The 20,851-nt window shown below is 41.2% G+C and overlaps 1 protein-coding gene across 2 annotated transcripts in view; it reads right to left on the bottom strand.

The window, feature by feature from the left end:
* Positions 1-20,851, bottom strand: part of SLC12A4 (solute carrier family 12 member 4) — a 154,068-nt gene that overhangs the window by 24,505 nt on the left and 108,712 nt on the right. For both annotated transcript variants that reach the window (XM_075281777.1, XM_075281778.1), the window contains 4 exons: positions 19,717-19,835; positions 13,096-13,194; positions 6,558-6,677; positions 4,732-4,836 (listed from right to left, as the gene is read on the bottom strand). In XM_075281777.1, coding sequence (XP_075137878.1) covers positions 4,732-4,836; positions 6,558-6,677; positions 13,096-13,194; positions 19,717-19,835 — 443 coding nt within the window. The remainder of the gene's footprint in view (positions 1-4,731; positions 4,837-6,557; positions 6,678-13,095; positions 13,195-19,716; positions 19,836-20,851) is intronic.

Raw genomic sequence — 20,851 nt, 5'->3', positions numbered from 1 at the left:
TCCTGGAGGAGGGCTTGAACCTGGACAGCTAGGTACATAAATCATAACTCCTCCTCTGACATGGAGGAAGGATGGAAAGGACACCATCACCTGGAGAAAACTCAGAGAGGAAAGCGTTGCGGAAACCATGGGCAACATGAAGTCGCCAGTATCCAGGAATGCAGCCACAGACCGCAGGGCTAAATGTGGAACCTACAGAAGCAGACAAACCTGTTGAGCCACTTCAGGTCCAGGAAGGGGAGGAGATGTCCTTCCTAAATGGGAACAATAAAGCCTGCCACAACAGAGTGGGGGAGGTCTGGAGAAAAAAGCTTCTGTTTAGAATGGAGGAAAACTCGATGGAGTAACCGGTGTACACAACTCATGGACCCAGGAGAGGGAGGCACTGGCAAGCCAGAACTCCAGGAAGGAAAGAAATTGAACCCACACCCGAGAGAGAGGTGATCTCAGAAAGAGAAGGGCTTTGAAGAGGAAAAAAACATGGAGGCTTGGAACAGGATTGCCAAGAGACCTGGACTAGAATACTTGTAGTGCGAGTCACAGGAAGACTGTACTCTGCAATGAGAAGGAGTAACCATTACCTCTGGTAGGGGGAAAAGCCACTTCTGCCATCTCCACAAAGAAGAACTAGGCAAACCCTAAACAAAAAGCCAGCCCAGGGAAAGGTGTGAGCCACAAGCACCTCTAGAGGATACAGCATGCCTTAACGGATGCAAGGGAACAGCGCAACGCAACAGCATAGGCAGCCGCCAAGCAGAACAGCAAGTTTTTTCAGGAAAGCATCGCCAAAAATCTGGAGTCACAAGTAGCCAAACGTATCTGTCTGTGCCCCAGAAGGGAGGGGGGCAACACAAGAGACCCCTACGGAGCTGTTTAGCCCAAGAAAAGCAGGTCTTGATGCCAGAAGGCACAAAGGGAGGCCGCAGGGAGCCTTAGCAGCTCTAGCAAAGGGAGAATCCACCCTCAGGAAAAAAGGGGGTGCACCAGGTGAAAGCAGACCTCAATGACCCTCGCTGGAGTGCGTGGGTAGGGAGGATGAAAAATCGGAAAGATAGCACTCCTACTGTTTGGAATGGCCGCACAACCACCCTTGATTATCCTCAAAATCTCGGGATATGGTGCTTCTCCCGTATGGGGTAGAAGGAAATCAATATATTGGAGTAGCTTTATCAAGGGTCGCAGGACGTCTGGGTAACCGGGTTGTTCAGGTGAAGAACTGGGAAGTACTGAGAGACAGGATAGAGCATATAGCTCACAAAAACCCAGGTGGATGCGCTCCTCATTGACAAACCAACAGAATACCTCAGAGTGTGATATTACAAGCTTTATTATGAACAGATAACGTGTTTTTCAGAGTATCTATGCGTACAAGCAGTACGCACCCCTTCATCAGATCTTAGGCAGCCTGAGGATAGGACCCCCACAATCACAGGCTTCAAGAAGGCCCTGAAGACTCACCTATTCAGGAAGGCCTACAACCTCCAATAACACTATCACCGCACCCTCATCTGTACAGTCTCCCCCTCTCCTTCTGTCTCTACCCCCCTTCCCTCATAGATTGTAAGCCCTCGCAGGCAGGGCCCTCTACCCCACTGTGCCAGTTGGTCATTGTTAGCATTATATCTACCTGTATATTCTGTGTATTGTATGTAACCCCCGAATGTAAAGCACCATGGAATTAATGGTGCTATATAAATAAATAATAATAATAATAATAATAGGTGAATGCCTAGTTTCTAGTGGCCAGGTCTATACACCTGACTGGTCCCCCAGTCAAATAAGCGAGAAATTATATTTTCTGCAATAAAATGTTGCTTTACCACAAATTTTTCATTCTTGCAAGGGGTTAAAAGGAGAAAATGCATCCAACAATTTGTTAAAAAAAAAATTCTCTTAACTACAGAAATACTCAATGACAATGACACATTTGCTCCTAAGGCGCTGAGTGTAGAATACCAAGAAGTGACTTCATTTTGGAAACCTCAAATGGTATTAGTGATCATATTAACCGCAGAGATGCTTTCCAAAAAGAAACGCAGCAGATGGTGCAAAATTAAAATTGACATTTTTCCAGGTAGGCCATTTGAGTGCCGAATATGTCATGCCCATATCATGGCAATGTGAAAAGTCAGCTCTCCAGTTATTATGCTCCATTTCCTGATTTTGGAAACACTCTAATGTTTTGAATAGAAATACAGCAAAAAAAATAAAATCGCAGGTTTGAGGTACAATAAAACAATATCCACATCTCCTCTGGATATCAAATGAAAACTGTGACTCTATATGCTGTGCTTATATTCATTTCTACACAGATTCAAGTAGCCATTATATTCAAAGTAGGACTCTACGCCACATGTGACTTTCCGCATATGACCCACAGACCAAGTCTACAAGCAGCCAGTCCCACCGTATTAAGTGCAGGACTACATGGCCCATGCTTCTCAATTGGCTATATGCGTCTAAGTAGTTAATGCAGCTATTGAATTTCAACATATGACCTACAGTCTAACTCCAAAAGCAAGCGATCCTTAGGTGAGTTCCAACAATCACGGCTGCTAGAGCTTGTTACAGCTGTGATACTAAAAAATCTCTCTCAGTGCCAAAAATACACCCTGCCTCCTGAGTTTCGCTATATTAAAGCTGGGTATCCAAGTTATTAAACATGCCATAGCCCAATAGCACTACTATAAAGATAGTAAGTGCAGAGCTAGTCAGCCTTTTCAAGTACCTACGTCCACCATCAGGGTGTAGAGAACGGCGGTTTTCACTGCCCTATTTATTACTTTTGGCATTTAGGATACTACCATTATCTCCAGATGAACCCTATGTATACAGGTACTGGGTAAATGTGTTGCGATGCGATGCGATAGATCTGTATTGAGATTTTTACTCACTTTACCTAGTGAGCTGGGTAAAACATTTGTACAGCTACTGTAAATGGGGGATATTAGATACCCACAAAGGGATATTTAGCTGTTGCATTCAAATCTGCACTTACAGTCTTTATAATAGTGCTATAGGGCTATAACATGTTTACCATAATATAGTGGAATTCATATCTCAGGTTATATGATGGCTTGATATCATTATGCTCCATGAGAATATTCATTCCATTATATCTGATACCTGCCCGACTTTTTTAAAGGTCTGGACACCTTGGCTTAACAGGTCTCACATCTCAGGTTTTCCATACTGTCTCCAGCTTTAGTCCTGTGATTAGATTGAGCCCTCAATTCCCTCACCTGTCTCTTCAGGCAGGCCTTAGTTGTCACCTCTTGCTGCCCAAGTCGTAGTGCTACTTCTTCCTCCCTTTTTTCAGGATGATTTTTATGTTTTTATTTTCTCTTTGTTTCCCTCCATCTTTTCTGTGCATGTTACTGTTTAACATATAATGTTATCTTTTTTAATGACATCTTTTTGTCTGTATTTTATTTACTACGTTGTTTATGTTTTTTCTAGTGGTTCTAAATTAATAAAATTCTTTTAAACTGAATTACAGACTGCATGTGGACCCACTGATTTTAAAAGTGTTGTCACGTTATGTACACATCCCCCAAACCACAGGGCAGGGGATAAGTGTCCAATTGCCAGGTCCCCCATCCTCCTGATCACTGGGGCACCTGGCAACCCCCTTAATGGGGGCTGCCCTTTTTACATACTTGAAAAACAAAACAACCACAGGCTGACACGACCCAAAAATGAGACAGGATCATGAGTTGTCCATAATTAAACAGATACCACATGTTTGCTGAAAGTAGATGTGTGAATAAGTCCTAATGCTGACATAGTCAGTACACGAAAAGAATTGTTCAACTGGTAATTTTATTCATAGACCATACACAAAAAGGCTAGAAGGGTATACAATATAGATGTCTACCCAAATTCATAGTAATTTCAGAACTACCATGTCACAGTAACTCAGCTTTGTCAGATAGTAGCTGTGAAGTTACCTGTGGCTATCCCATTGCAATCTACAGCTATAGAATGTGGGTGAGATTTACTTAAAACTATCAGTGCAAAGTGACCTGCATGGAGGGTTTGCAGTTTATGCCCACAGCTTTCAAACATTGTAGTGGAAAGGATGAAATCTGCAGGGGTCTCGGAGAGAAACCTGCCAGTGAGTCTGTGGCTTGAAAACCAGCATGGCAGATCACAGTAAGTTTCCTGCACAGCACTTGATTAAGGTTTGTTATTAGCATGCGACTGCGTAATCCAGATACTATATGGAGATATCATCCAAGCATTGAATGGTATGCTTGTATTATTTACTTACTGTATGGATGTATTATCTAGTTACTGCATGGTGATGGTAATCAGTTACTGTTTAATATAGTGTTATTATTTAGTTATGGTTTGGAGGTATTATGCCATATTCTACATACCACCTTCTGGCTGGTTGGTTAATTTTTGGTTTCGGTATAATAATTACATATTTAGAGCACCACTTTCAATTTTGCACTGAGCCACATGTTGTCTAAAACCAGCCCTGCAAATAGGGTTGTTCAGGCATCACACAAACCAGCAAGATCAGTTTACTAGCTATTGATAGCTGCATGATCCTCATACTTGTTATATATAACACAATATGATAAACTCTGCTTTTATTTTCTAGCACTCTACCATCTTATATATCAAGCATGGACTTCGAAGATCAAAATACCAATGTATACTGCAAATACATATTGCAAGAATAAATTACGGTATATCACCACACAGAAATATCAGAAATACCTCCAGTTCTTTGTATGAGGGGGTCCTTCTTCTAGCCTCAGCAAAGCATATCGAGCAGCACTCAAAGAGAGTCCTCGAATTCCATCTCCCCATTCTTTCTCTGCGCTGTCAATGAAATGAACAACATTAAAAATACAATTTTACAGATGGCAACAAAGCTTGTAATCAGGTTTGTAAAATGCTGAATTGATTAACTAGCTTCTATTCATTTTCTTCAGCATCGGTATACTCAAATTGCCTTCTCCTCAAGTAAAGATAAACAAAATGCAAAAGGAATGCCCACTATTCCCCTAATTTAATATTATGTCTACAGCTGTTTTTATGTTACAACTATGGAAATTCTGATATATGATATCTTGGAAATTCTGATATCTTGGTCTAAGTTATGCGACCAACTCCCACCTGGTACAATTTATTGCTTTAATAAAGGGGAATGACGACAGAGCAGTTTTTTCTGTCTGTTACAATTGTATGGTTAGGCCTCACCCTGAAAGCCGCTTCAGTAATTTTCTTAATCCCTCCACTGCTTTCTCATAACCTTTGTTCATATCTGGCATGGAAACTTTGGCTTGTTTTACAACAGAAACTTTTCAAACCTGTAAAATGTCCACTGTCATATCTAACCTGAGGTAGAAGAGCAGAGGAGGATCACATAGCCTATGTGACCTAAGTGGGTTTCTGACAGCTTCTCTCCAAGGGGTACCGGTGAAAGGGGCTCTATCATTGGGAAAACTCATTTTTAACTAAGCATGTACTTGCATAGCCTTTAGAAAGACTATTCCATACATTCCTTTTGTATGTTAATCCCTTCAGTCGTTTTTGAGAAAGCAGGGAGGCTGCTGCTGAGGACTCATCAGCCTTCCTTCTCTCACACACATACAGCAGACAGTGCTCACTGAGACTTCCGGTGGTTGTTGCTGGCTAATTAGCATGTGAATAAAACCAGGCTCATTCACAAACGACTGAGAGATTTACACACAAAAGTGCAGGCTGCTAAAAAAAATTTTGTGGGATTACCTCTATAAGGTATGCCACACTAGGGTTTGGCTGAAAACCACAATGACAGGTTTGTCACCATGGATTTCTATTAAAATTATTAAAAATTGAGTGTATAATAATGATTTAACAATGTGGGCCTTCCCATGATAAGGGTTCTGGCACATGGCAGCTGAAAACTCAGGTGCATCTCCTATAAATTGTGCCTCATATGTATCTACAGTAAATACAACATATATACCTCTTGGGAGGGAAGTATAAGACAGTTAGTGCATGAATGATACCACATTTGAGCTGACTGACACTGACCATATACAAAAGGGGAGTAAATTTCAACTGTAAAATAGCATTATAAAACCCGGTTTCGCGGCGGAGAGCATAAAACGCTCACCGCCGCTCACGGCCGGACAGCTTTCTCACCCATTCAAATGAATGGGTGAGAAAGACTCCTGCAGGTTTCTGTCTCCTGCTCTGTTTTATGCAGGAAACGAAAACCCGAAGTACGGAGTGCCGGGCACAGATGTGAACGAGCCCTTAGAAAGTGAAAAAGTTGCTTCTCACAGAGCCCCCCTCCCAACCGCATAAATGTATCTAATCACATCACCAGGCTATATGATGAGTGTGTAAGAGTTTCTGTGAGCATTGACCTGTCAAAGCAGCTATAGGATACCGTTTTAGCATACAGCATTTGGTGAAGGCCCCATGACTGCAGTCAATGCAACCCTTGTAGTCAAGCTCCTGCCCTTTTGGGTGTTGACAGATCCTCTTTAATGGCAACTACTACCAATATGGCATTTTGTTAATCAAAACATATAGCAATAAAAACTTACCCTTGGTATTCTATGTACTTATATATCATTCCAGCAATTAACATAGCCACAAGAGCATAATACCATGAAGAAATAAACATTAAGGCCAAGCATATGCTCATTCCCAAGAAAGAGAGTGCCCTAATAAAAAAAAAAAAAAAAAGGTACCAAGATGAATAACATTTTTAAAAAAAATCCCAAAAAGGATTAAATATAGAACAGCCTGAAACAGTTCTGAAAGAGTTGTTTAAGAGCAGGGAAAATGAGACAACATATTAATCACCTGTTGAATCTCCCGCCATTCCAGTGCTACTGCTCTGGTGAACTCTGCTGGTATTTGTTTATATTGCAGTGATCAGGTGTCATACATCTATGTGACTGCTGCAACAACCACTGATCCTATTATTCACCCACATGGCTACAGCAGTCAATCATTGATCTCAATGATTGACTACCGTAGCCATATGGGTGAATAATAGGATCCATTCAGTGACTTAAACTAAGAGAAATAGGTGTGGCAAGGAATTTAACAAGTTATTTTTTAAATTTTATCACATTATTTATTGGTACATTTATCTTAAATCCTGGACAAACCATTTAATGTACCATATATAGGTTTTTGTTAACATAAGATGAAGCCGATGCTATCTACACAGTGAAAAGTAGGGAACAGCTTTCAGTAGGAAACAAGGGAAATAATGCTCCTTCCCATTATTTCCCCTGCATTATTTCACAGAAAAGGAGGCAACAATTGTTAATAAAGTATATGAAAAAAATTAATGACACAAACGTTGCTAGAAAATCAAAAAGTTTAATTACACTTTACACTAGGTTCACACTAACGTTTGAGTCTTGTATGAGACACCGTCCCCCATTCTGCTTGAAATAAGCGAAAAGTCCTGCAGGACTCTTTTGTCTGCCATTTTTGGCGAAAACCTGGCAGACACCATTATAAGTCAGCGTCCGGAGGTAACTGCTGTTTAAGCGAATAGGGTTTCTGATTTTCCGAACAGAAACCTGAACGCTAATGTGAACCTAGCGTCAAAGAGTGTATAAAAATAAAAATTTTAAAACTGATATAATTGAAAAATAAACGGTCTTTCTAAATTGACAGAAAACAAAACCTTACTGGGGACAGGCCAGTGAACACTTGGTCAAACCCAGAGTCTTAGGAAGCCTACCATCTCCTCCAAGCATATTTAACTGTGTTACAGAGCACATTACAGTAATAAACATGTCACTTCTAGATTTGTAGAAAAAATACTTTGAAAGCCTTATACAAATTAAGCAGTTGGTGCTCTAGGGCAGGCCTTCAGCCCTGGGATCAATGATTTTGCTATTCAAGTCGGATGGATGAATTCTCAATGCAAGGGATGGCACTGGTACAACATGGTAGAGGTCTAAGGAGCAAGAGCTTATCTATAGTTTTATTGAGGAAAAATAAAGAATGGCTATAAAAGGAATAGGACATATATAGTAATTACTTATACCTTCTGCTCAATCCACTCATGGCTTAATCTCAACAAAAATGCAGCAAAATGTGGTACAACCCCCCCCCCCCCAAAAAAAAAAAAAAAAAAACAAAACAAAAACCTGCTGTTCCATAATCTGGGGCCCCAGACTTAGGTGAGTTTCTTCTGATAATGAAACTTCTATCTCTGCTATAGATAAATGCTCCTGACTGCCACCCAGATCAACCTCTGATTGAGTGACACCTCCCACTTTGTCCACAGTTAGAGGGATCATCTAGAGTGGTGAGTGAAGTCCAGGCAGGAGAAGAAATGTCCCTGAAGCCCTTTTCAGCTAATTTGGATAAGAATAAAATCGTAATTTTCATGAAAATAGAGCAGCTATAAAAAATAAGAAAGGTATCACTAAAAAGTGTAGATGCCATGCAACACTGTATAGTCATTAGTATGATACTAATTTTCCTGATACTTCTTAATAGTTGGTTTATATATGTATCTATTTCACCAGGAGTAAACGTGGACAAAATTGTTGGTACCCCTCGTTTAATGAAAGAAAAATCCACAATGGTCACAGAAATCACTTAAATCTGACAAAAGTAATAGTAAATAAAAATTCTATGAAAATGAACTAATGAAAGTCAGACATTGCTTTTCAACCATACTTCAATAGAATTAAAAAAAATAAATAAAACTCATGAAACAGACCTGGACAGAAATGATGGTTCTCTTAAAGGGGCCCTATCAAGAGATTTTGGCAATTTTAGATAATCATATGCCTGAATAGCCTTTATAAAGGCAGGGAATTGAAATCTTGGGCATGCGAAGTAAGCATGCCCAAGCGCTATTTTCTTGTGGAACTGTGAGTTCTCCACAAGAAAATGGCACTCGGGCATGCTCACTTCGCATGCCTGAGATTTCAATTCCCTACCGCTGAGAATACAGACACTGGAGGCGGTTGCTCACAGGGAGGAGGAGAACAAATTAGAGCACAAGCAACAGAGGTAGGCATGAGCAAGGTATGACGTTTGGGGAGGGGGGGGGGTGCATGGAATGCCCAGGGTGCACTGAGGAACCTGAGTTCCTCATTAGCATGTCCGTTTTACTGGTAAATCATAAAAACGTGTGTGGGGGGGTGTCTTTTCTAAAACGATTAGCAGCACCTTTTTAAAGGCTATTCAGGCATATGATTATCTAAAATTGCCAAAATCTAATGATAGAGACCCTTTAACTTAATATTTTGTTGCACAACCTTTGGAGGCAATCACTGCAATTAAACGATTCCTGTAACTGTCAATGAGACTTCTGCACCTTTCAACAGGTATTCTAGTCCACTCCTCATGAGCAAACTGCTACAGTTTTCTTGGGTTTGAAAGGTGCCTTTTCCAAACGGCATGTTTCAGCTCCTTCCAAAGATGCTCAATAGGATTTAGGTCAGGGCCAGTGGCGTAACTACCGCCATAGCAGCAGAGGCAGCTGCCACAGGGCCCGGGACATTAGGGGCCGAGTGACAGCCGCTACCGCTGCTATCATTATACTGGGGGGGGGGGGGGTCTTTTCGGAACCCCGAGTATAATGATTGGCGGACTGGGAGAGGTAAGAAACATAAAAAACACTGTTACTTACCTCTCCACGATCCTGGCCAGGCCTCCTTCCTAGTTGTCTGACGTCACATGAATCCGGCCTGCGTCCCGGGTCATGTGACGTCCGACATCATTGAAGAAGGACAGCTGCGGAGGCCGACAGCGTAGGAGCCGGGGGACAGGTAAGAAACAGTAGTTTTTTATGTTTTTATTCCCCCGGGTCTCCGATTATTATACTCTGGGGTCTGAAAAGACCCGAGTATAATAATTGTTTATGGGTGTTCACAGTGGGACATAATACTGTGTGCAGGGGCCACTATGGGGTACAATACTGTGTGCAGGGGCCCCTATGGGGGATAATACTGTGTGTAGGGACCACTATAGGGGATAATACTGTGTGCAGGGGCCACTATGGGGCATAATAGAGCGCGCAGGAATGCGTAGGAGGGGGTCGGTCGAGGTCGTCGGTATTTGGGGGGGGGGGGGGCAACCATGTCAAAAGTTCGCCATGGGGCCCTGCCATTCCTAGTTACGCTACTGGTCAGGGCTCATCAAAGACCACTTCAGAATAGTCCAATGTTTTCTGTTTTAGGTCCTTATCCTTTTGCAAGACCCATGACCTGCAACTGAGAACAAGCTTTCTGACACTGAGCAGTACATTTCTCTCTAGAATCCCTTGATAGTCTTTAGATTTCATTGTACCCCACACAGATTCAAGACTTCCTCTGCCAGATGCAGCAAAGCAGCGCCAGAGCATAACAGAACCTCCTCCATGTTTCACAGTAAGGGGGCGTTCACACTAGCATTGGTGTCCGACAGCTAGTGTCCGATGCTAATGTCCGCACACAATCTTGCGCGGACAATAGCATCGGACACTAGCTGTGTCCTTTACATTATGCATTGATTTAAATGGGACATCATGCAGTGTCCTTTGCAGTCCGTGTGTGTCCTTAAGTGTCCGTTCACAAAATGTCCGATTTTTCAAGCGAACTGCTAAATCCTACATGTAGGATAGTGTTCTTTACAAGATGCTTCATTTTTCTGTCTGTAAACATACAGCTGATGTGCCTTGCCAGAAAGTTTGATTTTTGTCGCATTTGTCCATAGGACATTCTCCCAGAAGCTTTGTGGCTTGTCACCATGTAGTTTGACAAATTCCAGTCTGGCTTTTTTTATAATTTGTTTGAAACAATGGTATCCACCTTGGTTGTCTTCCAAAAAGTACACTTTGGATCAAACAACGACGGATAGTGCGATCTGACTCTGATGTTCCTTGAGATTGAAGTTCACCTTAAATCTCTTTAGAAGTTTTTATGGGCTCTTTTGCTACCATTCGTATTATCAGACTCTTTGATTCGACAACAATTTTCATCCTGCAGCTATGTCCAGGAAGGTCGGCTATAGTCCCATGGATCTTAAATTTATGAATAATATGCGCAACTGTAGTCACAGGAATATCAAGCTGCTTGGAGATGGTCTTGTAACATTGTAATCTTGTTGCCTTTAACATGCTTGTCTATAATTTTCTTTTTAAGCTCTTGAGACAACTCTTTCCTTTGCTTCCTCTAGTCCATGTTGAGTGTGGTGCACACCATGTCACCAAACAGCACAATGAGTATCTGTAGCCCTGTATACAGGCCCACTGACTGATTACATTATTGTAGACATCTGTAATTAAAATGTAGATATCTTGATTTAGCATGTTCCTTTGCACACATTATTTTCAGGGGTACTATCATTTCTGTCCAGGCCTGTTTTATGAGTTTTATCTTTAAACAAATTCTGTTGAAGCATTGTTGAAAAGCAATGTCTGACTTTCACTTGTTCATTTTCATAGAATTTATATATATTATTACTTTTGTCAGATTCAAGTAATTTCTGTGACCATTGTGGATTTTTCTTTCATTAAACGAGGGGTACCAATTTATTTATTTTTTTTAAATGTAGATTGTGAGCCCCACATGGGGCTCACAATGTACATTTTTCCCTATCAGTATGTCTTTGGAGTATGGGATGGAAATCCAGGCAAACACAGGGAGAACATACAAACTCCTTGCAGTTTTTTTTTTTGCCCTTGGTAGGATTTGAACCAAAGACTCCAGCGCTGCAAGGCTGCAGTGCTAACCACTGAGCCACTGTACCAACAATTTTGTTCACGTGTGTATGTGCTACTATGGAATATTCAATTTTTTTTGTTTGCATTACACAATCCCTTTTTGTATCAAATACTTTTACTTCCTTCTATTGAACAATTTTTATTTCCTAATATCCTCCTTTCCCTTCACTTTGTTTCCCTTGCATAGAATGTAATTTTATTGCTGCATATGTGTTTTCCTAGCTACCAGTCCTCTTGATGGCCTCTCCATGTATAAGTATTTGTTAGCACATGCGCAATCAAATCAAATAATTGTCCATGGCATGACTACTGCCATAGCATCCACAGCAGCTTAAGTTTTGGCTTCACATACCTATCCCCACTCCTGTCCACTGCCTCCTTCACTAAGGCCTTCAGAGGTTGCCGAATATTATATCCCGGACATCACAGGAGCGGGGAGAGGAAAGTGAGGGGCATGTATGGGGCACTATATGATGTGGGAGCCTTAAACTTGGACCCTTACTGTAGAAGGGCCTGACAATATGGGCCCCTGATAAATGCCCCCATACAGTAAAGTCACTTGTTACAGGCTCCTATAGAGCAAGGATCTCTGTTATGGGCTCCCATATAGTAAGGGCCTATAGATCTTTCAAGAACATTACCTATCCTTGCAATTTGTTCTCCACTTTCCAGAAAGGCTGTTCCATCCTTCAATGCCCCGATCTTTATTCTTAGTCCCTCATCGAGCTGATCACTTGGGGACCTGTCAATTGGACACCCTTTAGCGTCACCACTTCCTTTTTTGACTGTAATCCACACCCTGGGCATTTGTTAATCTCTCCCACATTTTCCTTGGACCAGTTTCCGATTTTTAAAACTAATCAGCTTCATCTGAACTGACAATTTAGTCCTCATTACAGTTGGTCTTTGTTACTAAACATTATAATATATAGTACTCGCTCGCGGTTTTTACTCAGCTGATAGCTATTAGCAGAAGACTGTGTGCAGAGGAGAATAAACAGACACACACAATGCACACAGATATTTCAGGTCATCAAACTGTAGGATTTGTGACAGAATCACAAACATGGCCCACATTACAACAGTTAAAAATTGTACTTTATCTGGTGCAGTATCCAATGCATGTAATTTGACTGTTTATTTTTTAATACGTATCTGAGTAACAGGTAGTGCACTTAGCTATATAATGTAAAGGTAAAGTGGTGCAGTTGCCATTTACAAAGGGGCCTTGGACATCAGGTTAGTTTCTAAGAGCAACTGCCTCATTTTTCTTTTACACCAGTTTAGATAAATCATACTCTATTGCATCTAATGATTTTGGGGAGCAAATTAAAGTATTTAATCAAAACTCTTGATCTTCCAGACCTCAATAAGATTCTGTATAAATATCTCACCAGTGATAATATTTAAATCTTGGCCTCCAGTTTGGTGTTCTCAGGAGTGTCTGTACAGCACAAGCTAAATTTACAAATAAATAGCACATCAAGAAGAACCTAAAAAACAAAATAGAAATATATTTTAAGTGTAAACAATATTTATTAAAGAGTTTTCAAATTCAATATAAAAGGAAAAAAAAAACCCATATAAATGCAGAAAAGGTGCAGAGGCGTACAGGCCTCGCTGATATACAAAAGGCTAGGGAAGAACGCACCCAGCATTCTTAGGTACAATGTACTAACAAGGGGGTGAGGGCCCATGTATATGGAATTGCAAAAACAACATCTTCAAATAAGTATGAGACAGACAGATAGACATGAGTAACACACAGCGGTGACAAAAAGCAGGAAGACACATGTGGGTGGGGTGGGAGGTATCGGGATATAAATATATTTAATACAAAGAAAATATAAGCAACGCAATTTTGGGATAATTTTTATCCTTTCGCCATACCATGACAATGTACAGTTAAGCTAATTATTTACTACATCAACATAGATTATTGTGGTTCCATTTAACGGGCAACATGTCTCTCACTCCGTTACAAAACCCTCCATGTCACCAACCTAACCCCTCCCACCCTCACTGACTAGTGATTGCGCCCATTACTAGCCCCCCCCCCTCACTACTAGAAGAGAGGAAGAGGGGGGAGGACCTGTACCCCAGACACAGCAAGGCTTGGTAAGTATTGCAGGGCATAGAGGAGGGGGAAGAGTGATGGTGACATTCCGTTTCGGAAGCGGTAAAATGAAACATCACCAGATTATCAGATGTAATTATACATTTTTTTTAAATTGAAGTAAATTAGAACTCAGGTGCGGAGAGGGAGTTTAGTTTAGGGGATAATGATCAGTTTATCTTGGACAACCCCTTTAAGTAAAGAAGCCTAGTGTTTTTTTAATATCACAAAGAAACAGTACAAAATTCAGACAAAAACATTCCATATCACTGCTCAGATTCAAAAAAAAAAAAAAAAAAAAAAAAACTATACCCGTGCTCACCCAGGTCACAGACAGGGTGAGGTAGGGATTTGGAGTCAGGAGGGCTGAAAGATGCACAGCCACCCCTAAGCCATTTGGTGTAGGAGACATGCTACTGTAACTGAATTGGACAGTGTTTCAGCTTTGAGACGGATCTCACTAGTTTGCCATTTTGAGTATCCACATCACCAGATCATTTGAGGGGGAAAAGGGCGCAAAAGCCACACATCCATGTGAACTTACAGCTACTAACTCAATACAATGTTGATGGTAGAATAGTATAAACAAATTTTTTTTGTTTTTTTTTTGATTATGTTACATCTCAAGCATGTTAAATCAGATTCTTTAACTTTTTTCTTGCAGAGGACGTAGCTCTACGTCTTCTCAGGGTGGCAATTCTCTAGCCGAGGATGTAGCTACTACGTCCTTAGTTCTAATGCGGATATCTCTGGACTCACTTGGGTTATGAAGATAATTTTAGATTCATTTTATTTAAAAATTATACCAAGGTCTTCATATTATCCATTACAGTGCCAAAGTGATTCACTGTTGAAAACGCTATTTGGGATTGAGATCCCATTGAAGATTTCTATTCCTGACAGAGTATTTAACAGCGATTCGCTCCATATTTGTAAGGGCTATTATGAAGAACTTGATGTCATTTTAAAGATGAGATTCTCACCTTTAAAATGAATCTAAAATTATCTTCATAGCCCAAACGAGTCCTGAGATACAGGACTCTAAAATGCCCCACCCCCCTGTCTCAGGAAGCATCAGTGAACTGTAGTAGGAAGGGGAGGAGGGAAGAAGAGCCCTGCAGCCTTGCACAGAGGTGAGGAAGAATTCTCCTCTCTGTGTATAACCTGTATGTGATCCCAGCCCCTGTTACCCCCTCTCCTATCATTTAGAGAGCATTCTGTACTTTTGCGCTCTGATTGTCACATACAGGTATAATGTAATTCCCCTCTGAGCCTTACTAGTGGAGTATTCTTATGTAATACCCTCTGTATATAACCAGGAAGTCGCAAAAAAAAATTGCACCAAACACACATCACATACACAAAGTCATGAATAAAGTTTACATTTCACTCAATCCCTGTCCTGTCCATACCTGAGCTTTCTACAGTAAAATACTCGTCTAGCGATGTCCGTTATATGCTAAAATAATAGTAATAACAATTACCACTAAAGATGAATATAGATTGCTAAAATTTAATAATATTTTTATGTAAAGTCCTATTTAATTTGCATGCACAAAATGGGTTGGCGCATTTCCATGATTTTGGCATTTCTTCAAATTAGAATTTTTGTGCAATTTTTGATTGTAATCTCTGCTGCAAAGTTGCATGAAGGTTGTTGTGTATATGAAATATTAAGTTGCAGTGGCATAACTAGGAATGGCGGGGGCCCGTGGCGAACTTTTGACATCCCCTTCCCTCCACACTGCTCTTCTCGCCTCGCTGCCGCCACCTCCTAGGTTAGTGTTTTAAGAGCTAGGAAGCGGGGGCTTGTGGTTTAGGAGAGTGTGGGTGGGTACAAGGCGGGTAGATGGTAGCAGCTCAGATGGAAGCAGCTCAGAAGTCGATCTCAGATGGAAGCAGCTCAGAAGTCGAGGGAGGAGCTACACACTCCTACAATTCGTGGCAATGAGAGTCTTAGAGGTACGGAGGTATAGAAAAAGCCGGGATGTTTTCTTACCTAAGTGTCTAGGAGGGAGATTCAGAAGGTAAATGAGTGGGTCCAGAGAAACAACCTGGAGGAAGAGTGAATCAGTGATCTTCCCAACCTCCAGAAACCCAGGATGAGGGGGAAGACCCAAAATATATGGTAAAGAGTGCCCATCGCATAGCAACAGTTCCAACACTCTGAGTGAGTGGCTGGGTTCAGGGAATGTAATAGGGCAGGGGAATCATGCCAGTGCATTAACAACTTGTATTGGGACCAGATAATCTGCCACTGTCCCAGGGAGATGGATTGACCGACTGCCACTTCCCACCTGGACATACACTGATGACTGGGGGGGAGGGGGGGGCGACCTAACATCAGGAGAAGAGAGGACCTGGTAGGTGGATGAGAAGAGACCTCTCCACTTATTCTATTATTCAGTCAAAGCTAAATTGGCTATTGACATTGGAAGGGATGGAAAAAAAAGAAAAAAGATATGGGAAGGGAATCTAACGTTCTGACACAGCAGCTTAGCTACAAACAAATGATAACTTCTCAACTGAGCACAGTGTATGGGAAGAAGCTTAATGAGGTGAGGGGAGCAAGGGACGGTAAAGGATAGTTTAGAAGGGATAGAGGAGTCTAGGTAGAATATCCATTTTATAGAAGGATTATACAGCCTAGCCAAGAAAAACACCTAGTTTGTCACCGGTTGAGATCACTTTGAAGGGTGCACAGTATAGGGAGAAAGTTCAAGGAATGTGTGTCAGAGAGGGAGGCAGGGAGATGTACTCCTTAATATGTAATAGATTTATGAGACCATGAGATAGGGAATGTGGAGCATAGCAAATGAACTAGGGATGTAAGAAGGGAGATATTGAGTGCAGTGCTTTTAAAGAGATTAATTTTATAGTTGCTAAAGTAGCTGTATGTGACTTCAGTGAGGATGGAAGGAATAGTTAATGGATGGGTTAAAGAGTGCAAATCATCAACCGCGAAGGCCGATATTTTGAGGTGTAGGCTCCCAACAGTTAGGCCCTGAAATCTGGGTTGCATCTGATGGTTACCAGGAGATTCATTACCAATGTGTAAAGAATCAGAGAGAGGGGGCAACCTTAGCGGGTGCCATGGTGTAAGAGAGGAGAGAGTGTGCCATTAACTCGTATTTGAGCCGCCTGTGGGCAAGAATACAGGATGCATATTCGATATAACATATTTGGGCCTAGGCTTATTTGGGCTAGGGATACATCGAAGAATTGCCAGCACATTCTATTAAAGGCCTTCTCAGCATCCAACGAGAGCAGCATTAACGGGGACTTGAGAGTGTTGGGTATAATTGATCACGGAAAAAGCCTTCAGGGTGATGTCTTGTGCCTTCCTTTAAGGGATACAACCTACTTGGTCAACATGTATCAGATCTCCCTTGTACTGTCCCTGTCTATTGGCAATCATTTGGCAAATAGTTTAGCAAATGTATTGATCAAGGAGATGGATCTACAGCTGGGTCAGAGTTGGGGATCTTTGCTTTCCTTAGGTAGCATAGCGACATGTGCATGAAGGAATGAAGAGGTGAAAGGGTATCGGGTAATACTTTTTTAACCCCTTAACGATCAGCCAGTGACCCCAGGCTGCTACAGACCCCTGATACCTGGTTGATCTTGCCGGGTAATGAGGAAGTCAGTCGCAGGCAGCCTATGCGGCTGACCTCCTCTACACGCTGCAAGACACTGACTATCAAAGCATCACTAATTCAAATGTCGTAAAGGGACACATGAAAAAGTAAAAAAAAAAAAAAAACTTAAAAAAATAAAGTGTATGAAAAAATTGAATAAAGTTATAAAGCCCCCAAATTCCTGTTTTTGTTTTTTAATAGAAAATGAATTATATTAAAAAAAACTAAAAATTTATAAAAACAATGCATATTTGGTATCGCCGCGTTCGTAACAATGTGAACAATAAAACTGATGCACATGGTGAATGTCGAAAAAAAACCAAACGGAAAAAACCCACTAAAAATAGTGATTTTTTAGATATCTCACCTTACAAAGTATGCTATAAAAGTGATCAAAAAGTCATATGTACCACACAACAGTACCAATAAAAAGTACAGATTGTCCCACAAAAAATAAGCCCTCAACCAACACTGCCAACCGAAAAATAAAAATGTTACGCCTTTCAGAACATGGCGATGCAAAAATCATTGATTTATGTCCCCAAATGTGTTTTTGTTCTGTAGAATCAGTGGCGTAACTACTGCCATAGCAGCAGAGGCAGCTGCCACAGGGCCCGGGACATTAGGGGCCCGGCGACAGCTACCTCTGCTACCCCCGCTCTCATCACAGACAAACATTGTAACTGCGATGAGAGCAGGGGAAACCTTGTAGGACCTTGTGTGACGTCATCCGTCACATGACTAGGTGGGCGTGTCTATAGCCCGTGGAGTCTGGAAGAGAATGAGAGATGTGCTGCTAGGTAATGGGGGGAAGGGAGATGCAGGATGGAGAGTGTCTGTCTGTGTGTAAGTGTGTGTGAGTGTGTGTGTGAGTGATATCTGTGTATTAGGAGGAGAGGTCTGTGTGATGATATGTGTGTATTAGGAGGAGAGGACAGTGTACTGAGATCTGTGTATGAGGAGGAGGGGGAGGTGAGTGTCAGTAGATGGATCAATACTCTACACATTGTTTGTATTCAGACTTGCCTGCAATTGCTGTTACTAATGACTGTCTAATAGTAGTCAGGGGGCGCTCTGTGTATTGTATTGTATTAAACTGATGGGGGGATGTGAGATGCAGAATGGAGAGTGTGAGTGTGTATGTATGTGTGGTGAGGAGCAACAGTAACCTAGGGGCAGAGATGGAGGGGAGGAGATGAAAATGTGGGTAGAGATGAGGAGTGCATGAAACTGGGGGCAGATGGAGGAAGGACATGAAATGTCATGTGACATCCGTGCGTTATTAAAGATGGCCAACACCACCAAAGACTGCAGCGGAGCCGGAGACAGGTAAGTAACTTTTTTTTATGTCTGTATCTCCCCTCGGTCTCCGATTATTATACTCTGGGGTCTGAAAATACCCCAGAGTATAATAATTGTTCGTGGGTGTTCATTATGGGGCATAATCGTGTGTGCAGGGACCACAATGGGGTGTAATACTGTGTACAGGGACCACAATGGGGTGTAATACTGTGTGCAGGGGCTACTATGGGACATAATAGAGCGTGCAGGAATGCAGCGTGGGGGGGGGTCGGTCAAGGTCTTCGGTCTTGGTCAGGAAGGTGGGGGGGCCCCATGTCAAAAGTTCGCCACAGGGCCCCGCCACTCCTAGTTACGCCACTGTGTAGAATCAGTATCGCATAAAAAAACAATGTGAATGAGGTATCGCTGTAATCGTCCTGACCCGCAGAATAAAGGGAACATGTTACTTATACTGCAATCAGCATGGCGAAAAATTTAAAAGGTAAAACAATGCCAGAAGCGATTTTTTACACGGCTTTGTACAGAGTACCACATATTAGAGTTTTACTCCAGGTTTCCATAGCAACCCAGCCATTTTTCTTCACTGCCTTATGTCAGCTTTAAAGGGGCAGGGCGCTGTGGATGACACTGTTAAACACAGCTTTACTCCAGGTCTCCATAACAACCGACCACAGGTTTTTCACCGATATGCGAATTGAGATGCTTATGGAAACAAACAAACGATATACAAAATACACCAGTGCAAAACTGGACAATTCTTATGGGCCACTACACAAACAAAAAATGAAATATACCTGTGCGAAGCTGGGTCCTCCTGCTAATATATATATATATATATATATATATATATATATATATATATACATACACATACATACACGTGTCACACATGCCATTGCTATATTGTTAGATGAAAAAAAAATTTTTTAACTATTATATGTAACACATAGCATTCTTACATTGATAATATTGGTGCTACCATATCCAAGGAGGCAATCAGAATTCCCATTTCAGCAATCAAGGCAGTCAGAAGAAGTGCCCATGTTGGTTCACCATTAGCTTTGCCATGTCCAAATACCTATCAAAGTCAATAACACCATTTATGTGCAAATAAATTAACTACTTTATATGAAATAATCCCACTGTAATTCTAACTACAAAAGACTTGCTACTGTAATTGATAATGCTATATTAAAAAGTCTATATGGTTATGTACTTTAAGTGTCATAATACTTCACCAAATGTCACTTAAGAGCACTATACCAACATTACATGACCCAGTCCTAAATACATTTTCCACTGGTGATTTGAGTTTTATTGTCAGACATTTTTAATGGATTAGAACTAAAAGACTAATGTTATTCTGCCTATCCTGCTTAACAATGCCTATCAACCATGACTTGATACACTGAAAAATAAATATGAACTGTTGTGTCCACAAATATCTAATTCTATATTGAAGGTAGGGTAATAATGTCAAATAGACCACTAGGCAGGTGACAGATTCTGTCATGTGTCTGTATGGCTTTACATGGGTCACCCAGATAACAATAAGTGGCAGCGGGCAATCTCGCTATTGGTGCTGACAGGGCTGTCAGTGTGGAACACAAAATATAATAAAGTTCCTTACACTATGGCTAAAGGTTAAGAGTGTTGTTATTAGATGTGTCGGGCACCAGCTGTACAGGTGCTGTCCAAATTCAGCAAATAATATACAGTGATGGCCAAAAGTATTGGCACCCCTGCAATTCAGATAATACTTATTTTCTTTCAGAAAATGATTACAATCACAAATTCTTTGGTATTATTATCTTCATTTAATTTGTCTTCAATGGAAAACCACAAAAATAATTGTCAAAAAGGCAAATAGGATATAATTCCACACCAAACATAAAAAGGGGGTGGACAAAAGTATTGGCAAGGTTTGAAAAATCATGTGATGCTTCTCTAATTTGTGTAATTAACAGCACCTGTTACTTACCTGAGGCACCTTAACAGGTGGTGGCAATAACTAAATCACACTTGCAGCCAGTTGAAATGGATTAAAGTTGACTCAACCTCTTTCCTGTGTTCTTGTACCACATTGAGCATGGA

Source organism: Leptodactylus fuscus, chromosome 7, assembly GCF_031893055.1.
Source record: "Leptodactylus fuscus isolate aLepFus1 chromosome 7, aLepFus1.hap2, whole genome shotgun sequence".
In the NCBI taxonomy this organism is placed as follows: Eukaryota; Metazoa; Chordata; class Amphibia; order Anura; family Leptodactylidae; genus Leptodactylus; species Leptodactylus fuscus.
Note: the sequence above shows the minus strand (reverse complement) of the source record. Positions and strands in the feature narration are given on the sequence as shown.